The sequence below is a fragment of the Balaenoptera acutorostrata genome, chromosome 14, assembly GCF_949987535.1.
Source record: "Balaenoptera acutorostrata chromosome 14, mBalAcu1.1, whole genome shotgun sequence".
Classification (NCBI taxonomy): Eukaryota; Metazoa; Chordata; class Mammalia; order Artiodactyla; family Balaenopteridae; genus Balaenoptera; species Balaenoptera acutorostrata.
Genome location: NC_080077.1, coordinates 51,369,892 through 51,385,751, shown reverse-complemented (window position 1 = coordinate 51,385,751; position 15,860 = coordinate 51,369,892). Strand labels below are relative to the sequence as shown.

General features: G+C 42.9%; 1 protein-coding gene across 1 annotated transcript in view; it reads left to right on the top strand.

Moving 5' to 3' along the window:
• LOC103000602 (coiled-coil domain-containing protein 162-like) overlaps positions 1-15,860 on the top strand; it is a 42,815-nt gene that overhangs the window by 7,713 nt on the left and 19,242 nt on the right. Inside the window, 1 exon segment of the mRNA XM_057528005.1 lies at positions 11,049-11,158. Coding sequence (XP_057383988.1) covers positions 11,069-11,158 — 90 coding nt within the window. The 5' untranslated portion in view covers positions 11,049-11,068.

Genomic DNA, 15,860 nt, shown 5'->3' with positions numbered 1-15,860 from the left:
AATCCATGTGTCCATATTCATGGAAAAACAAAAACAAAAACACTACAACGCCCAGAAAATAGTATAAAAATTACTTTTTAACACCTTGGCCCAAGAAATAAGTACTTAAAAAAATTTTTTTTTATTGAAGTATAGTTGATTTACAATGTTGTATTAGTTTCTGGTGATTCAGTTATATATTCTTTATCAGATTCTTTTCCGTTGTAGTTTATTATAAGATATTGACTATAGTTCTCTGTGCTCAGAGAGAAGTACTTTTACCGTTTTGATATATATTCTTGACTTAAAGGGCTTTTAAGTAGAAAACATTTATAAACTTCAGTCTCTGCTGATTAACTCATAGCTGAAATAAAGTTGAAATGGGGGAAACACATAAAGCTGTTTCTTATATATAAGCGTATATAAATATATATCTTAGAAATACATATATTTGGGGTAGGAAGACAATCAAAATTGTTTCATTTGAGGTCTAAAGTCAGGGTGACTTAATGGGCAAGTGACTAGTGCACTCCCACAGGACTCTCACAGGGGCACTTGGGGTTTAATGCTTTGTAGGTTCCATCTTGTACTCTTCATTTTCACTTAGAATTTGTATTTTGTAAGTGGCATCCAGTGAGTCAATGGAGGATGCACCAAAGGCTTGTAGCCTGGGCTCACACGCACTCCTGCTGCCTCCCCACCTTGCCAGGAGGAGTTCTCAGCTGCCTGTTCCTCTGCCCTCTGGCACCCCAGGCACCACTAACTTCCCCCTCACCATCCGCATCCAGCAATGGCTGCCACTCCCCACCCAGTGGGGGCCTGAACACGGCAAGGGCATGTGTAGGGCATGTGTACCTGACAGCATTTCAGGGACCCCAGACTGGCAGCACCAGGCTATGTTTGATGGGTGACTCACTGGGTGTGAGCTTGTTGCCCATCCCTGGGAACCTAGAATATCCCAGGGCAGAGGTTGCAATACCCTTGGGGTTGCCCATCCGCGGTAGATAGGAGCAATGGGCCTGCAGGAAGAGGAGACACCCAGCTCAACTTCTTCGCCCCTGGCTCGGCACGAAGCCTCAGTCCAGTAGCTAGTAGACCAGGTACATTCATGCACCAGTCACAGGGCAGGGCCCCTGGTGCCTATGAAGGTTCTACTTGCCCTGAGCACATCCCCATGCCAAGGAGCCAACATTAAAAACAAAAACACTGTGACAGGTCAAGAGAGAGACTGAGGAAGAAAGAAGAACATTTTATATTTTAGTACCTTTAACGGCACTTTTTTCCTGCTTTTTTTTTTTTAATAAATTTATTTATTTATTTATATTTATTTTTGGCTGTGTTGGGTCTTCGTTTCTGTGCGAGGGCTTTCTGCAGTTGCGGTGAGTGGGGGCCACTCTTCATCGCGGTGCGCGGGCCTCTCACCGTCGCGGCCTCTCCCGTTGCGGAGCACAGGCTCCAGACGCGCAGGCTCAGTAGTTGTGGCTCACAGGCCTAGCCGCTCTGCGGCATGCAGGTTCTTCCCGGACCAGAGCACGAACCCGTGTCCCCTGTATTGGCAGGCAGATTCTTAACCACTGCGCCACCAGGGAAGCCCTTTTCCTGCCTTTTGAACAAGGTCTGCGTTTTTATTTTTCATGGGGCACCATAGATTATGTGGCTGGTCCTTTCTGAACTACAGTGTCTACCCCTAACTCCTACTAATTCTGTAGGAAAATCCACAACCTTTGAGCTAAGGGGAGTTGTTTGACTGACAAAATAAATAAGGGTTTCCTTTTGAGACAAGGTTCACAGACATTGTAATGTTAATTAATAACCTCTGTGGGCATCTAAGACACTGTGGTTTTATCAGTGCTTCGAGTAACTGAATTCTGTAAGCAGGACTTTGGGAAAAGGCTGTGCAGTGAGAGAGCAAGCCCCCACCAAATGGGCATCTCTGACTGTCACCAGAGAGTGGAGTGTGGTTGAGCTCCGATTACAGAACATTTAACAAGACACAAAGCGTCTGTTGTTTGTGCCGTGTTTGCTGCATCCAGGCGGTTCCCTTCCGAGTCCTTGGAGAAAATCCACAAGCTCACGGCAGGTGCAACCATCTGCACGTTTCAGGGCTGTGATGCTTCTGAGAAGTCCAGGTGGGGGCCCAGGGGAGGAAGTGTCTTTGCTTTGCAGCTGTGCTGTGTTGCCTTGTGCAGGGTGCTTGTCAGCTGTGCTTGGAAACGGCCTTCAGTAAGGGGCTGGTGGGAGTCAGGCAAAGGGGAGGGGTAGAGTTATTTTTAATGGTGGTAAGGTCGATATTACCAAACCTTACCAAAACCTAGAGTATACTGGCCAATTCTAAAGTCTTGTTCAGATTCTGTACTCTTAAGATTTTTAAAATAAATGCCAGTAATGAGGGTGTTTTGTTATTGTTGGGTTTTGTTTTTGAATCATGGTTCAGCATGATTTGGTGGAGAGGCCTGGGTCTCCTGTGCTGAGTTCCCCCAGCACAAGTGATGGAGTCCCCACTGTGTGCTAGGGGTGTTTTTATATTCTTCGACTTAGTCCTTCTGAGACCTCTATGAGCTGGGTGTGTGGAAGAGGGTGATAAAACCTTGGAACTCACACTCACCTACTGCTCATCTCAGCAGCAAGAAGCAGCCATAGTGGATTGGGCTTCCAGCAGGGGCTGCTTCTTCATGCAGAGATCACCATTTGTGGTAAAGGTTAGCTTGGGGCTAGGGGTTTCTCCAGAAGGAGTTGGGAATGGAGAGTATTGAGAACAGGGTCACAGGCTCAAATACTTCTCCCCTATTTCCTTCCCTCCTCCCCACCTTGTCTTGGAGCTTAATCTTTTTATACAGCTTCTGAATGAGCTTCCAGTTTGTCAGTGAGCATCTGAAAATGTGGCAGCCACACCTGGTCTGGTGCTAGTTCTTGGTAGCTTGTGCTCCCCTGAGAGTGATCAAAAGCAGCCCCAGATATCCTCACTCAGCCTCAGGGCTTGCTTAACAAAGAGATGGGCTCCACTGATTCAAAAAGGGTCTGCCATTCCCCATCTTTGACATTTTGGCATTGAAGTAATTTTTAATTGATTTTCTAAATTTCTCTGAGCAGTTTCTAAGGCCAGCAGCCTCCAAAGTGGAGGCATATATCCCAGGGGTGTGGGAAGAAAATACTAGAACTTCTAAATAGATTACATCTGTATGTAAGAAGCCCATGTTACACTCTACACTAAGGTGTCCTGAAGTGACCACGGGGAGGCAATACATAAGAGAATAATAAGAAAGAGTAGAGTTGACAGTACTAATCCTAGTACATGCTTATCTTTAGCCACATTATGAGGTTAAAAATATAACCTAATCACATCTAAGAAGTCAGACAAAACTTTTTTTTAAGTCAAAGAAACTATTGAGAATGTGGATTGAGATTCATTCTTATTGTTGATGAATCTCACCCTGTGTACATCATGCTTTGCAATATAAGCCATTGATAGTACTAGAGGTAGTTATGAATACATAAACAGACATATGTTAAAGGTGAGTGAACAAAAATGCTTTTCTTGAAGGAAGCACAATCAAAACATTTGGGAGAACATGGGCTAAGTCAGCATTTCCCCGGCAGTGTGCCCTGGAATACTAACTCCTCAGCATGTTAATGCAGTAGTTCTCCCAACCCCGCTTCACTAACAGACCCATGGATTACCTGAAGCTTTCCATTCCCTTGGTAGCACAAGCCAGCAAAGTACTCACTAATCACAGCCTTTGGGTTGCATACGTTTACCTAGCATCATTGATCGTTGTTTGCTCCAAACCTGTTTGTGCCAGTTTTACTTGTCATTGTGTTTGAGTAATTTAATTATTATGTAAACCAATGAAATAGGAGTACAAAAAGAAAGATCTGTTCTCTAAAAACTAAGTTGAAATAGATAAACTGTGGTACATCCAGTCAATGGAATATTACTGAACACTAAAAAGAAATGAGCTATCAAATCATGAAAAGACATGGAGGAAGCTTAAATGTATGTTACTAAGTGAAAGAAGCCAACTGAAAAGGCTACATATTGTATGATTCCAACTATGTGACATTCAAGAAAAGACAAAACCATGGAGACAGTAAAAAGATCAGTGGTTGCCAGCAGTTGAGAGAGGAGAGACCAATGAATAACAGAGCACAGAGGATTTTTTAGGGCAATGAAACTATTCTGTATGATACTACAGTAGTGGATACATGCCATTATACATGTGTCCAACCCATAGTTTCACAAGAGTGAACCGTAATGTACACTGTGGACTTTGGATGATAGTGATGTGTCAATGTATGTTCATCAGTTGTAGCAGATGTACCACACTGGTGTGGGATGTTGATAGCCGGGGAGGCTGTATGTTTTGGGTGAGGGTGCAGGGGATTTATGGGAACTCTCTGAATTGTCTGTTCAATTATTCTGTGAACCTAAAACTTCATTTAAAAAACAAAAAATGATGCTTTCGGATTGTTTCATGGTCTTTAAGATTTCTCTCCATAAAAAGAAACACACCAAAAAACACACACACACTAGAAATTGTAGACCACACACTATGTATTATGATTTATAGAGGAAAGATGGTACAGAACTCCAGTGAGTGGTTACATACAAAGAAAAAGCCTAGGCTCTATGTTAGAAGATTGGCAAATGTTTGTATATTTGTGTATTTTTAATTTAAATAAAATGTTTAAGATAGTGCATGCCATTTTTTAAGCATTCTCTGGTTTAACAGACTTCTTATGATTGACCAACTAACTCTTAGTCTTGATTGCATTGGACAGGAGGATTTCTACTGTGTTTTGCAGGGGTTAGGGAAGAAGGGTTTTATTTGCTATTTAAAAATAAGTTTGGGAAACTGGGAGTAAATAATGTTAGAAAGGTACCTTTACTCCAGACTTTCTCAGAGCCTTTACTATCCTACTGTGTGTTGAATCTCCAGAGAGAGAGTATGAAATGTTCTTTGAATTTATTTGACCACAGAACCCTTTTATTCCCTTGGGAATATCTTTCATCACCTCAAAGAACTAGTGTTCTGGGGAGCAGTTTGAGAAACACAGGAGTACAAAATTCATACATATGCTTGAAGCAATAAGGTTTTCAACCTACCCATTGCCCCCGGCCACCCAGCTGATCAAGAGAACAACTGTGATTGGCAGTTGTGTGCCTTCAAATTTCAGTTCTGCCTTGGCTTAGGATGCAGGGGCCGCTCAGGTGCAGAGCGTTGGTGGTTGTGTTAGAGACGTGAAGTGCTGCCAAACCAAGATGCCCTTCAGAGGGAGGGGGCTGTGTGGGTGTGGGGTGTTCAGAGAGGAAGAGAGAGGAAGTGGTTTGGCCACCAGGAAGTCAAAGTTTCCTTCAGTCAAATGACCTAGGAACAGAGTGAGAGGGAAGAAAAAACCCTAATTGTACCCCCAGTGTGCTATCTCCCTCCCACCTCCATGCTTTGTCTTAAAGAAGCCATGCACACACACACACTGAAAATGGGACACCTTTGGAGACCACCAACACCACCTGGCCAGGAACTGTTTCTCTTGGATGAATTCTTCTCATCCTGACTTCGCCTGACTCCTGCCTACAGATGCAGGTGCATGTCTGAACTTGAACTCAGGAGGAGGAAGCATGCCGGGAAGAATTCCCAACACTTCAGTAAAATATTACCCCCTCAGGTGAACCCATAGCTAAACCCCAAACCAGCTCTGTGGGCATTTGCCAGGCGAAGATCCCCAAATTAGAAGTGTGTGGCCCCTCGCAAGGCTTATCTGTGAACCAGAGACCTGCCAGGAGAGTACCCTGGAAAAAGTATCCAGTTTCTTATCTGAACATTTCTGAAACATACATGAGCTCTGTCTTGTCAAAGTTTAGACTTATGGAAGTCTTAAACATCTTAGAAGCATGAACTTCTAGGCACAACATTAACTCTTGGATTTTCTACTTCAACTATGCTAGGACAGTGGTGATATGTCTATTCACCTTTATTATTAAAGAAAAAGCAAAATCAGATTTATTTGTTTATGATGGAAAGTAGCCAATTGTAGAAGAGATGTGGAATTCCGTTTTGAAAAACAGGACCCCTGATAAATAATAAGTGCAAATACCAGAGGCTCCTGCTCTGTCATATCCACATTTCTGGGAGGATTTTGCTGGACGCTTTCTCTTGTGTACACTGAGTCTCCCGTCAGAAAATGAAAGTATGAGTAGGAAATCTCATCTAAAATTAGAAACAGGTGGGGGCAGGGAGAGGCCCTGTGGGTACACTTGCTGGTGGCCAGCCCCACCCCCAACAGAAAAGGGAGTGGGGCGGGGCTTGGCTTCCACCTCTGACGCCATAGGGCTCTGTCAGTTTCAGGACTCCCCCGGAGTGGGAAGAGGAGAGAAATAGGTGAGGTAAAATTTACAAACAGCTCATGCAGCTCAATATCAAAAAAACAACCCAATCCAAAAATGGACAGACCTAAATAGACATTTCTCCAAAGAAGATATACAGATTGCCAACAAACACATGATCGAATGCTCAACATCATTAATCATTAGAGAAATGCAAATCAAAACTACAATGAGATATCATCTCACACCGGTCAGAATGGCCATCATCAAAAAATCTAGAAACAATAAATGCTGGAGAGGGTGTGGAGAAAAGGGAACCCTCTTGCACTGTTGGTGGGAACGTAAATTGATACAGCCACTATGGAGAACAGTATGGAGGTTCCTTAAAAAACTAACAATAGAACTACCATATGACCCAGCAATCCCACTACTGGGCATATACCCTGAGAAAACCATAATTAATAAAGAGTCATGCACCAAAATGTTCATTGAAGCTCTATTTACAATAGCCAGGACATGGAAGCAACCTAAGTGTCCCTCAACAGATGAATGGATAAAGAAGATGTGGCACATATATACAATGGAATATTACTCAGCCATAAAAAGAAACGAAATTGAGTTATTTGTAGTGAGGTGGATGGACCTAGAGTCTGTCATACAGAGTGAAGTAAGTCAGAAAGAGAAACACAAATACCGTATGCTAACACATATGTATGGAATCTAAAAAAAAAAAAAGGTCATGAAGAACCTAGGGGCAAGACGGGAATAAAGATGCAGACCTACTAGAGAATGGACTTGAGGATACGGGGAGGGGGACGGGTAAGCTGGGACAAAGTGAGAGAGTGGCATGGACGTATATACACTACCAAACGTAAAATAGATAGCTAGTGGGAAGCAGCCACATAGCACAGGGAGATCAGCTCGGTGCTTTGTGACCACCTAGAGGGGTGGGATAGGGAGGGTGGGAGGGAGGGAGACGCAAGAGGGAAGAGATATGGGGAAATATATATATGTATAACTGATTCACTTTGTTATAAAGCAGAAACTAACACACCATTGTAAAGCAATTATACTCCAATAAAGATGTTAAAAAATTTAAAAAAAAAAAGAGGTGAGGGAGGTTAAGAGGTGCAAGCTTCCAATTACAAAGTAAATGAGTCATGGGGATGAAATGTACAGCAGAGGGAATATAGTTAATAATATTGTAATAACTTTGTATGGTGACAGATGGTAACTAGATTTATGGTGGTGATCATTTTGTAATGTATAGAAATATTGAGTCACTATGTTGTGCACCTGCAACTAACACAATGTTGTAGATCAATTATACCTCAGTTAAAAAAAAAAAAAAAAGGACTCTCCTGGGGCCATGCGCGAGGAAGTAGGCCCCACACAAAATAATTGACGTACACAAGTACTTTTGCTCTCCCATATGGAAGTTAAAGAGTGTTGACATACTTCATTGTTCCAGCACTGTCATACTATTTTTAAATTTGATTTTATTTTTTAACAGATAATGCACTTACCTGGTTCAAAACTCAAAATGACATAAAACATATATATTTAGCAGGCTTGTTGCCACCATTGACCCCCTTCTGCCACCCCTATGTAATCATCTTTTTCAGTTTTTAATATATCCTTTTCAGTGCTTTTTATACATATACTATTTCATTCTTTTATTCAATACCTATTTCCTAAGCACCTGCTATTTTCTAGGCTATATATTTTAAGCACTGTATGGGGAATACAATAGTCCCCCCTTTTCTGTGGGGAGTATGTTGCAACACCCCTAGTGGATGCCTAAAACCAGGGCTAGTACCAAACCCTATATATATATAGTATACTGTGTTTTTTTCCTATACACACATACCTACAATAAAGTTTAGTTTATAAGTTAGGCACAGTAAGAAATGAACAACAATAACTAATAATAAAATCGAACACATAACAATATATTATAAAAAAGTTATGTGAATGTGGTCTCTCTTGAAATATTGTACTGTACTCCCCCTTCTTATTGTGATGGTATGAGATGATAAAATGCCTACGTGATGAGAGGAAGTGAGGCAAATGACATTGGCATTGTGATTTAGCACTGGGCTTCTATTGATCTTCTAACGATAGGTCAGAAAGAGGATCGTCTGCTTCAGGTGACCCTGGATCATCGGGCCATTATGACGTCCATGGTTGGATGTCAGGAGGAGACTATGTTAGTGGTTGGGGATCCCGGGTGGGGCGGGATGGAGCAGGATGGCCCAAGATTTCATCGCGCTACTCAAAACGGTGCTCAATTTAAAACTTACAAATTGTTTATTTCTGCAAGTTTCCATTTAATATTTGCGGACTGCAGTTGACCACAGGTAACTAAAACTGCAGAAAGCAAAACCACGAATAAGGGAAGACTACTGTACATCCTAACTGTCATGGAGCAAAAATCCTTACTCTCATGGAATTTATCATCTAGAAGGGGGTAGACAGACAATAATCAATGAACATAAGAAATAAGAAAATAATAGAGTGAGGAGGATGGTGGTGTGAAGGTTCAAAGGGGCACACTGTAATTTTAAATAGGGTGGTCAGGATAGACTTCACTGAGAAAGTGACATTTTGAGCAGAGTTGAAGAAGGTGAGGGAGTTAGCTATGTGGGTATCTGGGGGAAGAGCATTCCAGACAGAAAGACAGCCCATACAAAGGCCCGAAGCAGAGCATGCCTGTCATATTCATGGAACAGCAAAGACCCAAGTGTGGCTGGAGTGGAGAGAGTGAGGGAGGGTAGTAGGAGATGAAGTCAGAGAGGAAGCATGAAAAGACAACAGACTGTGCAGGAGCTTGCAAGGACTTCAATGTTTACTCTGAATGCGATGGAGAGCCTGTCCCAGATTTTGAGTGGCATGATCTGACTTATATTTGAATAGAATCTCTCTGGCTGCTATGTTGGGAACAAAGGGTGGAAGAAGGGAGAGGCTGGTTTTGAGGCTATTGCAATAATCCAGGCAAGAGGAGATGGTGAATCAAACAAGGTTGGGAGCAGTGGAAGTATTAAGTGGTAAGATTCTGGGCATATTTTTAAAGTAGTCACTGATGAATTGGGTATAGGGTTTGGGAAAAAGAGAAGAGTCCATGATGACTCCAAGGCTTTTGACCTGAACAATTGGGAAAACTGAATTGCCATCAGTTGAGATGGCAAGTTAGGGAGGGAAGATCAGAAATTTAATTATGCACAAGTGAAGTTTGAAATGCCTTTTAGACATCCAAGAAGAGATGCCAAGTGGATATTAGATCTAAATTTGAGGGTTGTCAGCATACAGATGGTATTTAGCCATGATACTAAATGAGATAGCCAAGGGGGTGAGTGCAGATAGAAAAAACAGAAACGGTGAACCAAGGGCTGAGTCCTAGGACACTCTAATGTTAAGAGCTGGCGGTGGAGGGAGGAGGCAGGAGGAGAACCAGCAAAAGGAACCTACAGGGAACAGTGAGGTAGAGGAAAACTAGGCAGGGTGGTGTCCCAAAGTCTGGTGATAGAAGTTTCTCAAGCAGGAGGAAGTGACAAATTGTGTGAAATGTTATTAGCAGTCAAGTAAAACCACTGGCTTTAGCCATGTTGAGGTCACTGGTGTTTATGACAAAATCAGTTTCAGTGGAGTGGAAGGTAAAAGCTGTGTGAGTGGTTCTAAGAAGGATTTTGAGAGAAGTCACAGACATTAAGTATAGACATCTCTTTCTGAGAGATTTGCTAGAAAGGGAGCAAAGAAATGAGGCAAAAGCTGACAGGGGAAATGGGGTCAAGTGGAGAATTTTTATGAGGTGGGAGAAATAATGTGTGCTCTTGGGAATGATTCAGGAAAGAGGGAAGAAGTGATGATATCAGAGAAAGCCAAATATTTGGACCAATGACCTTGAATAGGCTTGAGGGGATGGCCTCTCCCTTTATTGTATTTTCTGTATCTTTCTTATAAAAGATAGCATTTTATATCCACTTTTCCACACCTTGCATTTTCCACTTAATCTGTGGTTCTTTTCACATCAGTACATGGAGAAATTCTTCTCTTTTTTTACAGCTGCATACTATCCCATTGTAAGGATATACTACAGTTTGTGTGTTGTTTCTAAGTTTTTGCTGTCCTCAACAATGCTATTCTGAATAACTGTGTGTATGCCTCATCACATATGTGTCAGCCCTGTTGCTGCTTCAGTGCAGGAGCTAAAGTTCATCTTCTGTGGCTCTCAACATTTCTAATCTGTGACTCTTTCTTCTCTCTTTTGGATTTCCTCCTCTTTTTTTATTAACTCTTCATTCAAATTAATTTTGCCTTGTAACACCAGCAATGTACTTAAATAGGTAAATATAATAGCTCTTCATTTATTTCTGATAGTTGTGTTAGGTCAAAATAATTGTTCAGATACATATAGGGACTTTATGAAAACAGATGCCATATAGGGTCAATAATTACATTTGATTTGGGATTTTTAGTTATGGTAACAAAATATTGTTCACTGGACTTCAGAGGTGCTTTTCCAAATCTTTTCTTTAGGAATCTTGTTAGAGATCTTCCTTATTCCTGTGTTCTGGAGGATCCTGTGTCCTCAACCACCACCTCCCCTTCCCTGCCTCACCCATTAGTTTTTGTGTATTTGGAAATGACAGCTTGTGTCCAGTGTTATGTCTCAGACAGTTGCCATCTCGTAGCTATTAATGGTTGTTCAGTGTTTCCTGGTACTAGTGTTGGTATGTTTCTCCCTTAGATCTTTGGAAACACCAAGTCATGAAAGAAAACTTTTCAGTTATCAGACCACAAATAGTTGAAAATTTTGTACAGAGATTACTGGAGAATTACCAGGATGGTGGACTAGAGGTATGTACTGAAAATTAGTCATCCTAGAGTGTGGTTTGCTTTTTTTTTTTTTTTTTTAACATAAACGCAAACAAGAAAGACTTTCCCTTCAACACATCTCCTAATGCTTCCCTTACTCCCTTAGAGTTGAAGATGTGAAAACTGAGGCTGAACTCAAAGTAGAAATCACATGTTACCATTTTAATTTTGGAAAAAGACTGATTTCTAATTAAGTTGGGAGAGTAATTAGAATATGCATGTTGGCTAATTTCAGATTTGGCCAATTTTTTAGAGTAAACTTGGAGTTTATGGATGAGTTATTTTTAGCAATATTTCCTGTTGTTGATTTTTTTAGTATAAAAATTTTAAGAGAAAAAGCGAAATAACCTATGAAATCACTACCTAGAAAACTTCTTTAAATGTACAATATGAAGAAAATGTAACAGCTCAGAAAGGTAACATTTTTACCTCTATTCCACTCCATCATCCCCAGTTTCCTCTCCCAAAGGAAGCCAGTATCAACAATTTGTATGTGTGTATATGTATTTGAATTCATAACAACTCCATATAATACGTATTTAACAATAATATATATTTAATACATACAACAGGCATACACACAGTCCTTGGAGTTTTTAACTGTTTACTATTGACAGGAGGTGCCTTTCTAAATCAAAGGAATCTGCTGAAAAGGCAGGATAAGAGAGTGTATGTGGATATTTGGCCGTAACAGAGTTTTTAGGATCTTTAAGGAATTAAGCCTTAAGTGCAGTACGTAGCTGTGAATCCAGTTTCCTTTGAAATTCAATCATTTTTAAAAGCCTGCCTTAGAAAAATGTGCTCAATTTTTTGGACAACATTTTCTCCACATTTACATTTTTCTAAGCTCTCCAAATAGTCCCCATAATTTTATAATAAGCACTTCAGTTCTTATTTATAAGGTAGAGGATTCACAAGCTTGGTTAGAGATACACTATTCCTCAGAATTTACATGTGATTTACATGTATTTGTTTTAAGCTTTCAATCATACCCTTTGTGGTGCTGTGTATTCTGATGAGGGGGTGAAGTAATTCCTCTTGGATCCCTGCAGTTCAGTGATTCTCAAGCAGAAGTACAGAGGTGATTAAGGTGGGGTATGCTCAGAAAAATGTTTGAATCAAAAAATTTTGTGGCTTTCCTTAAAAGGAAGGAAATTCTGACACATGCTTCATTATGGAAGACATTCTGTTATGTGAAATAAGCCAGTCACAAAAACATAAATGCTGCACGATTCCACTTACATGAGGTACATAATGTAATCAAATTCATAGAGACAGAAAGTAGAATGGTGTTTGTCAGGGGCTGGCGGGTGGGGGAATGGGGAGTTAGTGTTTAATGGGTACAGAGTTTCAGTTTGGCAACATGAAAAGAGTTCTAGAGATTGATCGCACAACGTTGTGAATGTACTTAATGCTGCTGAACTGTATACTTAAAAATGGCTAAAATGGCAAATTTAATGTATGTTTTACTATGATAAAAAAAGCAAACAAAAAGTTTGTGGCTCAAGATCTGCTCATCCATTATCTATGTACTTCACCCCAACGTTGAAGACAGGATCTTCTGGGAAAGAAATGTATTAGTAAACAGGGCAAATCTAGATCAGGCACAGCTGAAACTCAGGGCACACTGAAGAGGCTGGTATCAGCCTGTGGTTGTCTTGGAATAACAGGATCCCAGGATGTTAGGTCCCCCCAAAGTCTGTGCCTGGTGGGCTTCTAGTCTCTTCTGGATCATCTGCAGTGACTGGGAGCTCACTCTCTTTCAATCCTCACCCATACCTCCCCACCCCCATTCCTGGCAGCTCTTGTTTCAGGCACCTCTTACTGAGTTGGATTTGGCCTCCCCACCGTCTCCACCATGGATTCTAGTTCTGTCCCTGGGACACCACAGATCATGGTTCTGACCCCTCACAACAAGCCTTTAGATATCTGAGGGCAGGTCAGTCAGAGATGCTCAGTTGGGCCATTGTTAGCATGTGTGAATCTTCTGTAAAATTACAAGTAGGGCCAGCTCCAGGAGGACAGACCCCAACAGGTGCCCCTCTGGGTGGTGGATAACAAATTGTTACCCCTTCCTTCAGGCGGTACAGCCTATACCAGGGCACATGGACAGGGAAATGGTGCTCCCCTCACCTGGGTGCCCCTGCGCAGAGCAGACTGCACTGATGTGCAAGGAGAGCCTGAGCCCCACCTTCCCTCCTTCAGCCGAAACCAGCTTCCTTTCCTTCAACCTCTATGAGTGCCCCACCCTCCTGGTCAGGATCCTCTAAATTCAAGGTTGTCTGGCCAGCCAAGAGTACCCTTGTCCTGGGTGCTCTGCTTTGATTAACGCCCATGAATGTTAGGTTTTGTCACAGCTGACTCATTAGGCTGACTCATTAGGCTAACAGCCACCTGAAGCCCACACATGGCCTTCAGGCATCCTGCTACTGCCATATTATTAGCCTTGTTCTTGTTCAACTTGGTCCGCTCTTTGAACCTCTTGAAATCTTTAAAACTCTGGATTTTTATCATCCAGAATACTCTCTCTCTCTTCCAGGTTCATGTCAGCCTACCCTTGGTATCCTCCTTCAAGCCTTTAATAACAGTGTATGAAAGGACAGGCCCCAAGTGCTGTGCTACCCACTGTGGGTCCCCTCCAGGCTTAACAGGTACTATGGGCACAGTCTTTCAGTGACCAGAAACTCATCCGGTTGTCCTTTCACCCAGCCCATGTTCTCCGTTTGTCCAAAAGGACATCATAAGAAACCTTCTCAGATGTCCTGCTGAAATCCAGATACACTGCATCTGCTGTATTTCCTGAGGGAAAAGTTTAATCTGATCTGACTATTCTTGAACCCATGTTGGCTTCTCGTGATTTTTGCTTCCTTCTCCAAATTCTAGAACACCAGCCTTTCACAATCAGTTCTAATATCTCGGCCAAATTTTGTACCAAACACACTGGCCTGAAGTTAGAGATTGACCTTTTTTGCAAATCAGAACTGTAATAGTCTGTTTTGTGGATTCCAGAACCATTTCCATTTATATGCCGAGAGTCATTCACTCATTCAGCAAGTGTTTATAGATCTCCTGTTTTTTCTCAGATGCTTTATTAGAGATATAAAGGCAAAAGGCACAGTCTCTGCCCGCAAAGAACTTATGGAAGAAGTTAGGTGAACCAGCAATGTCCGGAAGAGGCTCTTCACATTAAGCACTTTGATAGAGGCACAAGTGGGGTGCTATGTGAGCTCCAAGAAGGGTGAATACAACCCAGCTAGGGGGAGGGGTGGGAAGTAGTCAGGGAAGACTTCCTGGAGGAGGTATTGTTTGGGCGAAGTTTTAAAGCACAAGTCGGAGTTGGCCAGAGGAAGAGGGGCTGGGGAGGGAAGGCAGCAATCCAGGAAGGGAGTTATAGCAGAGTTCAGAGGAGGACATTGTAAAGGTAGGCAGGGCCAGATCCTGAATGGCCTTGTGTGCAATCCTTATGAGTTTGGATTTCATCCCAGAGTCAGTGGGAAGTCACTGAAGCATTTTGTCAGCAGAGGTAGGTTTTAGAAATATCATCAAAACACCTTGTGTGTGCCTGATGTTAGATGGATTGTTATGAGGGGCTCCGAGAGGAAGCAAACCACAGAAGCACAGTTTGCTCCCAGCAGGGTCAGACTTTTGCCATAACAAGTCCTGGCACCTACCATGCTTCACCCCAGGCTGGATCTCCAGAAGAATCCATGGGGCAATCTTGTGCTCTTCCAGCCAGTGCTATCCAATACAGTTCAGGTTTAAGTGTTGGTGAAGGAATCAGCCCACTGGAGGGCACTGGGCCAACGGTCGTTACTCTGGTTCTTATGGAACCCAGGGGCCTGCCTTGGAGGGGAAGTTGGCAGATGAAGGCCCTTTGTGCTGCACTTTGACATCGAGCTGGCTTTTAGTGACCTAGGAAGGCAGGGGTGAGTTGTAGAACAGCTTTTGAGAAACAAATTGCTCTGAGAGCTCATAGGACTGTGCCAAAAGAAGCACATAGGCTGTAGTCCCACAACAGATGCTGCTCAGGTGGCTCCAATGCTGCTTCTAGGAGGGCAAGTACCATCTGCAGAAGCAAAGTTCACCTGGAGAGAGGGACTGCCGGGAACTGGGAGTCTCCCGGCACCTCTCTGTCACCTGTCAGTCACTGCTGCCTGTCTGCCCCACTCAGACATGGTCCACTTGCCCACTGCAGATGCTCTGGCAGAGCCCTTACTCCTCTCCCTGCCTTCCCACTCACCCCCTCTATGCCATCACCTTGAGCTGATCTTTCAGCCCAGCCTCCTGAGGCCTCAGCAGAGCCACTGAGGGAAGGAAGCAACATGATTTCTCTGGCCTCTTGAGATGCTCAAGGGGAGTCCTGGCCATTCTCACCTCTTTGGTGTAACACAGACTCATCCAAGGCTTCCTCCTTGGCTGGTTAAAATAGCATGCTGGGGGCTTCCCTGGTGGCGCAGTGGTTGAGAATCTGCCTGCCAATGCAGGGGACACGGGTTCGAGCCCTGGTCTGGGAAGATCCCACATGCCACGGAGCAACTGGGCCCGTGAGCCGCAATTACTGAGCCTGCGCGTCTGGAGCCTGTGCTCCGCAACAAGAGAGGCCGCGATGGTGAGAGGCCCGCGCACCGCGATGAAGAGTGGTCCCCACTTGCCACAACTAGAGAAAGCCCTCGCACAGAAACGA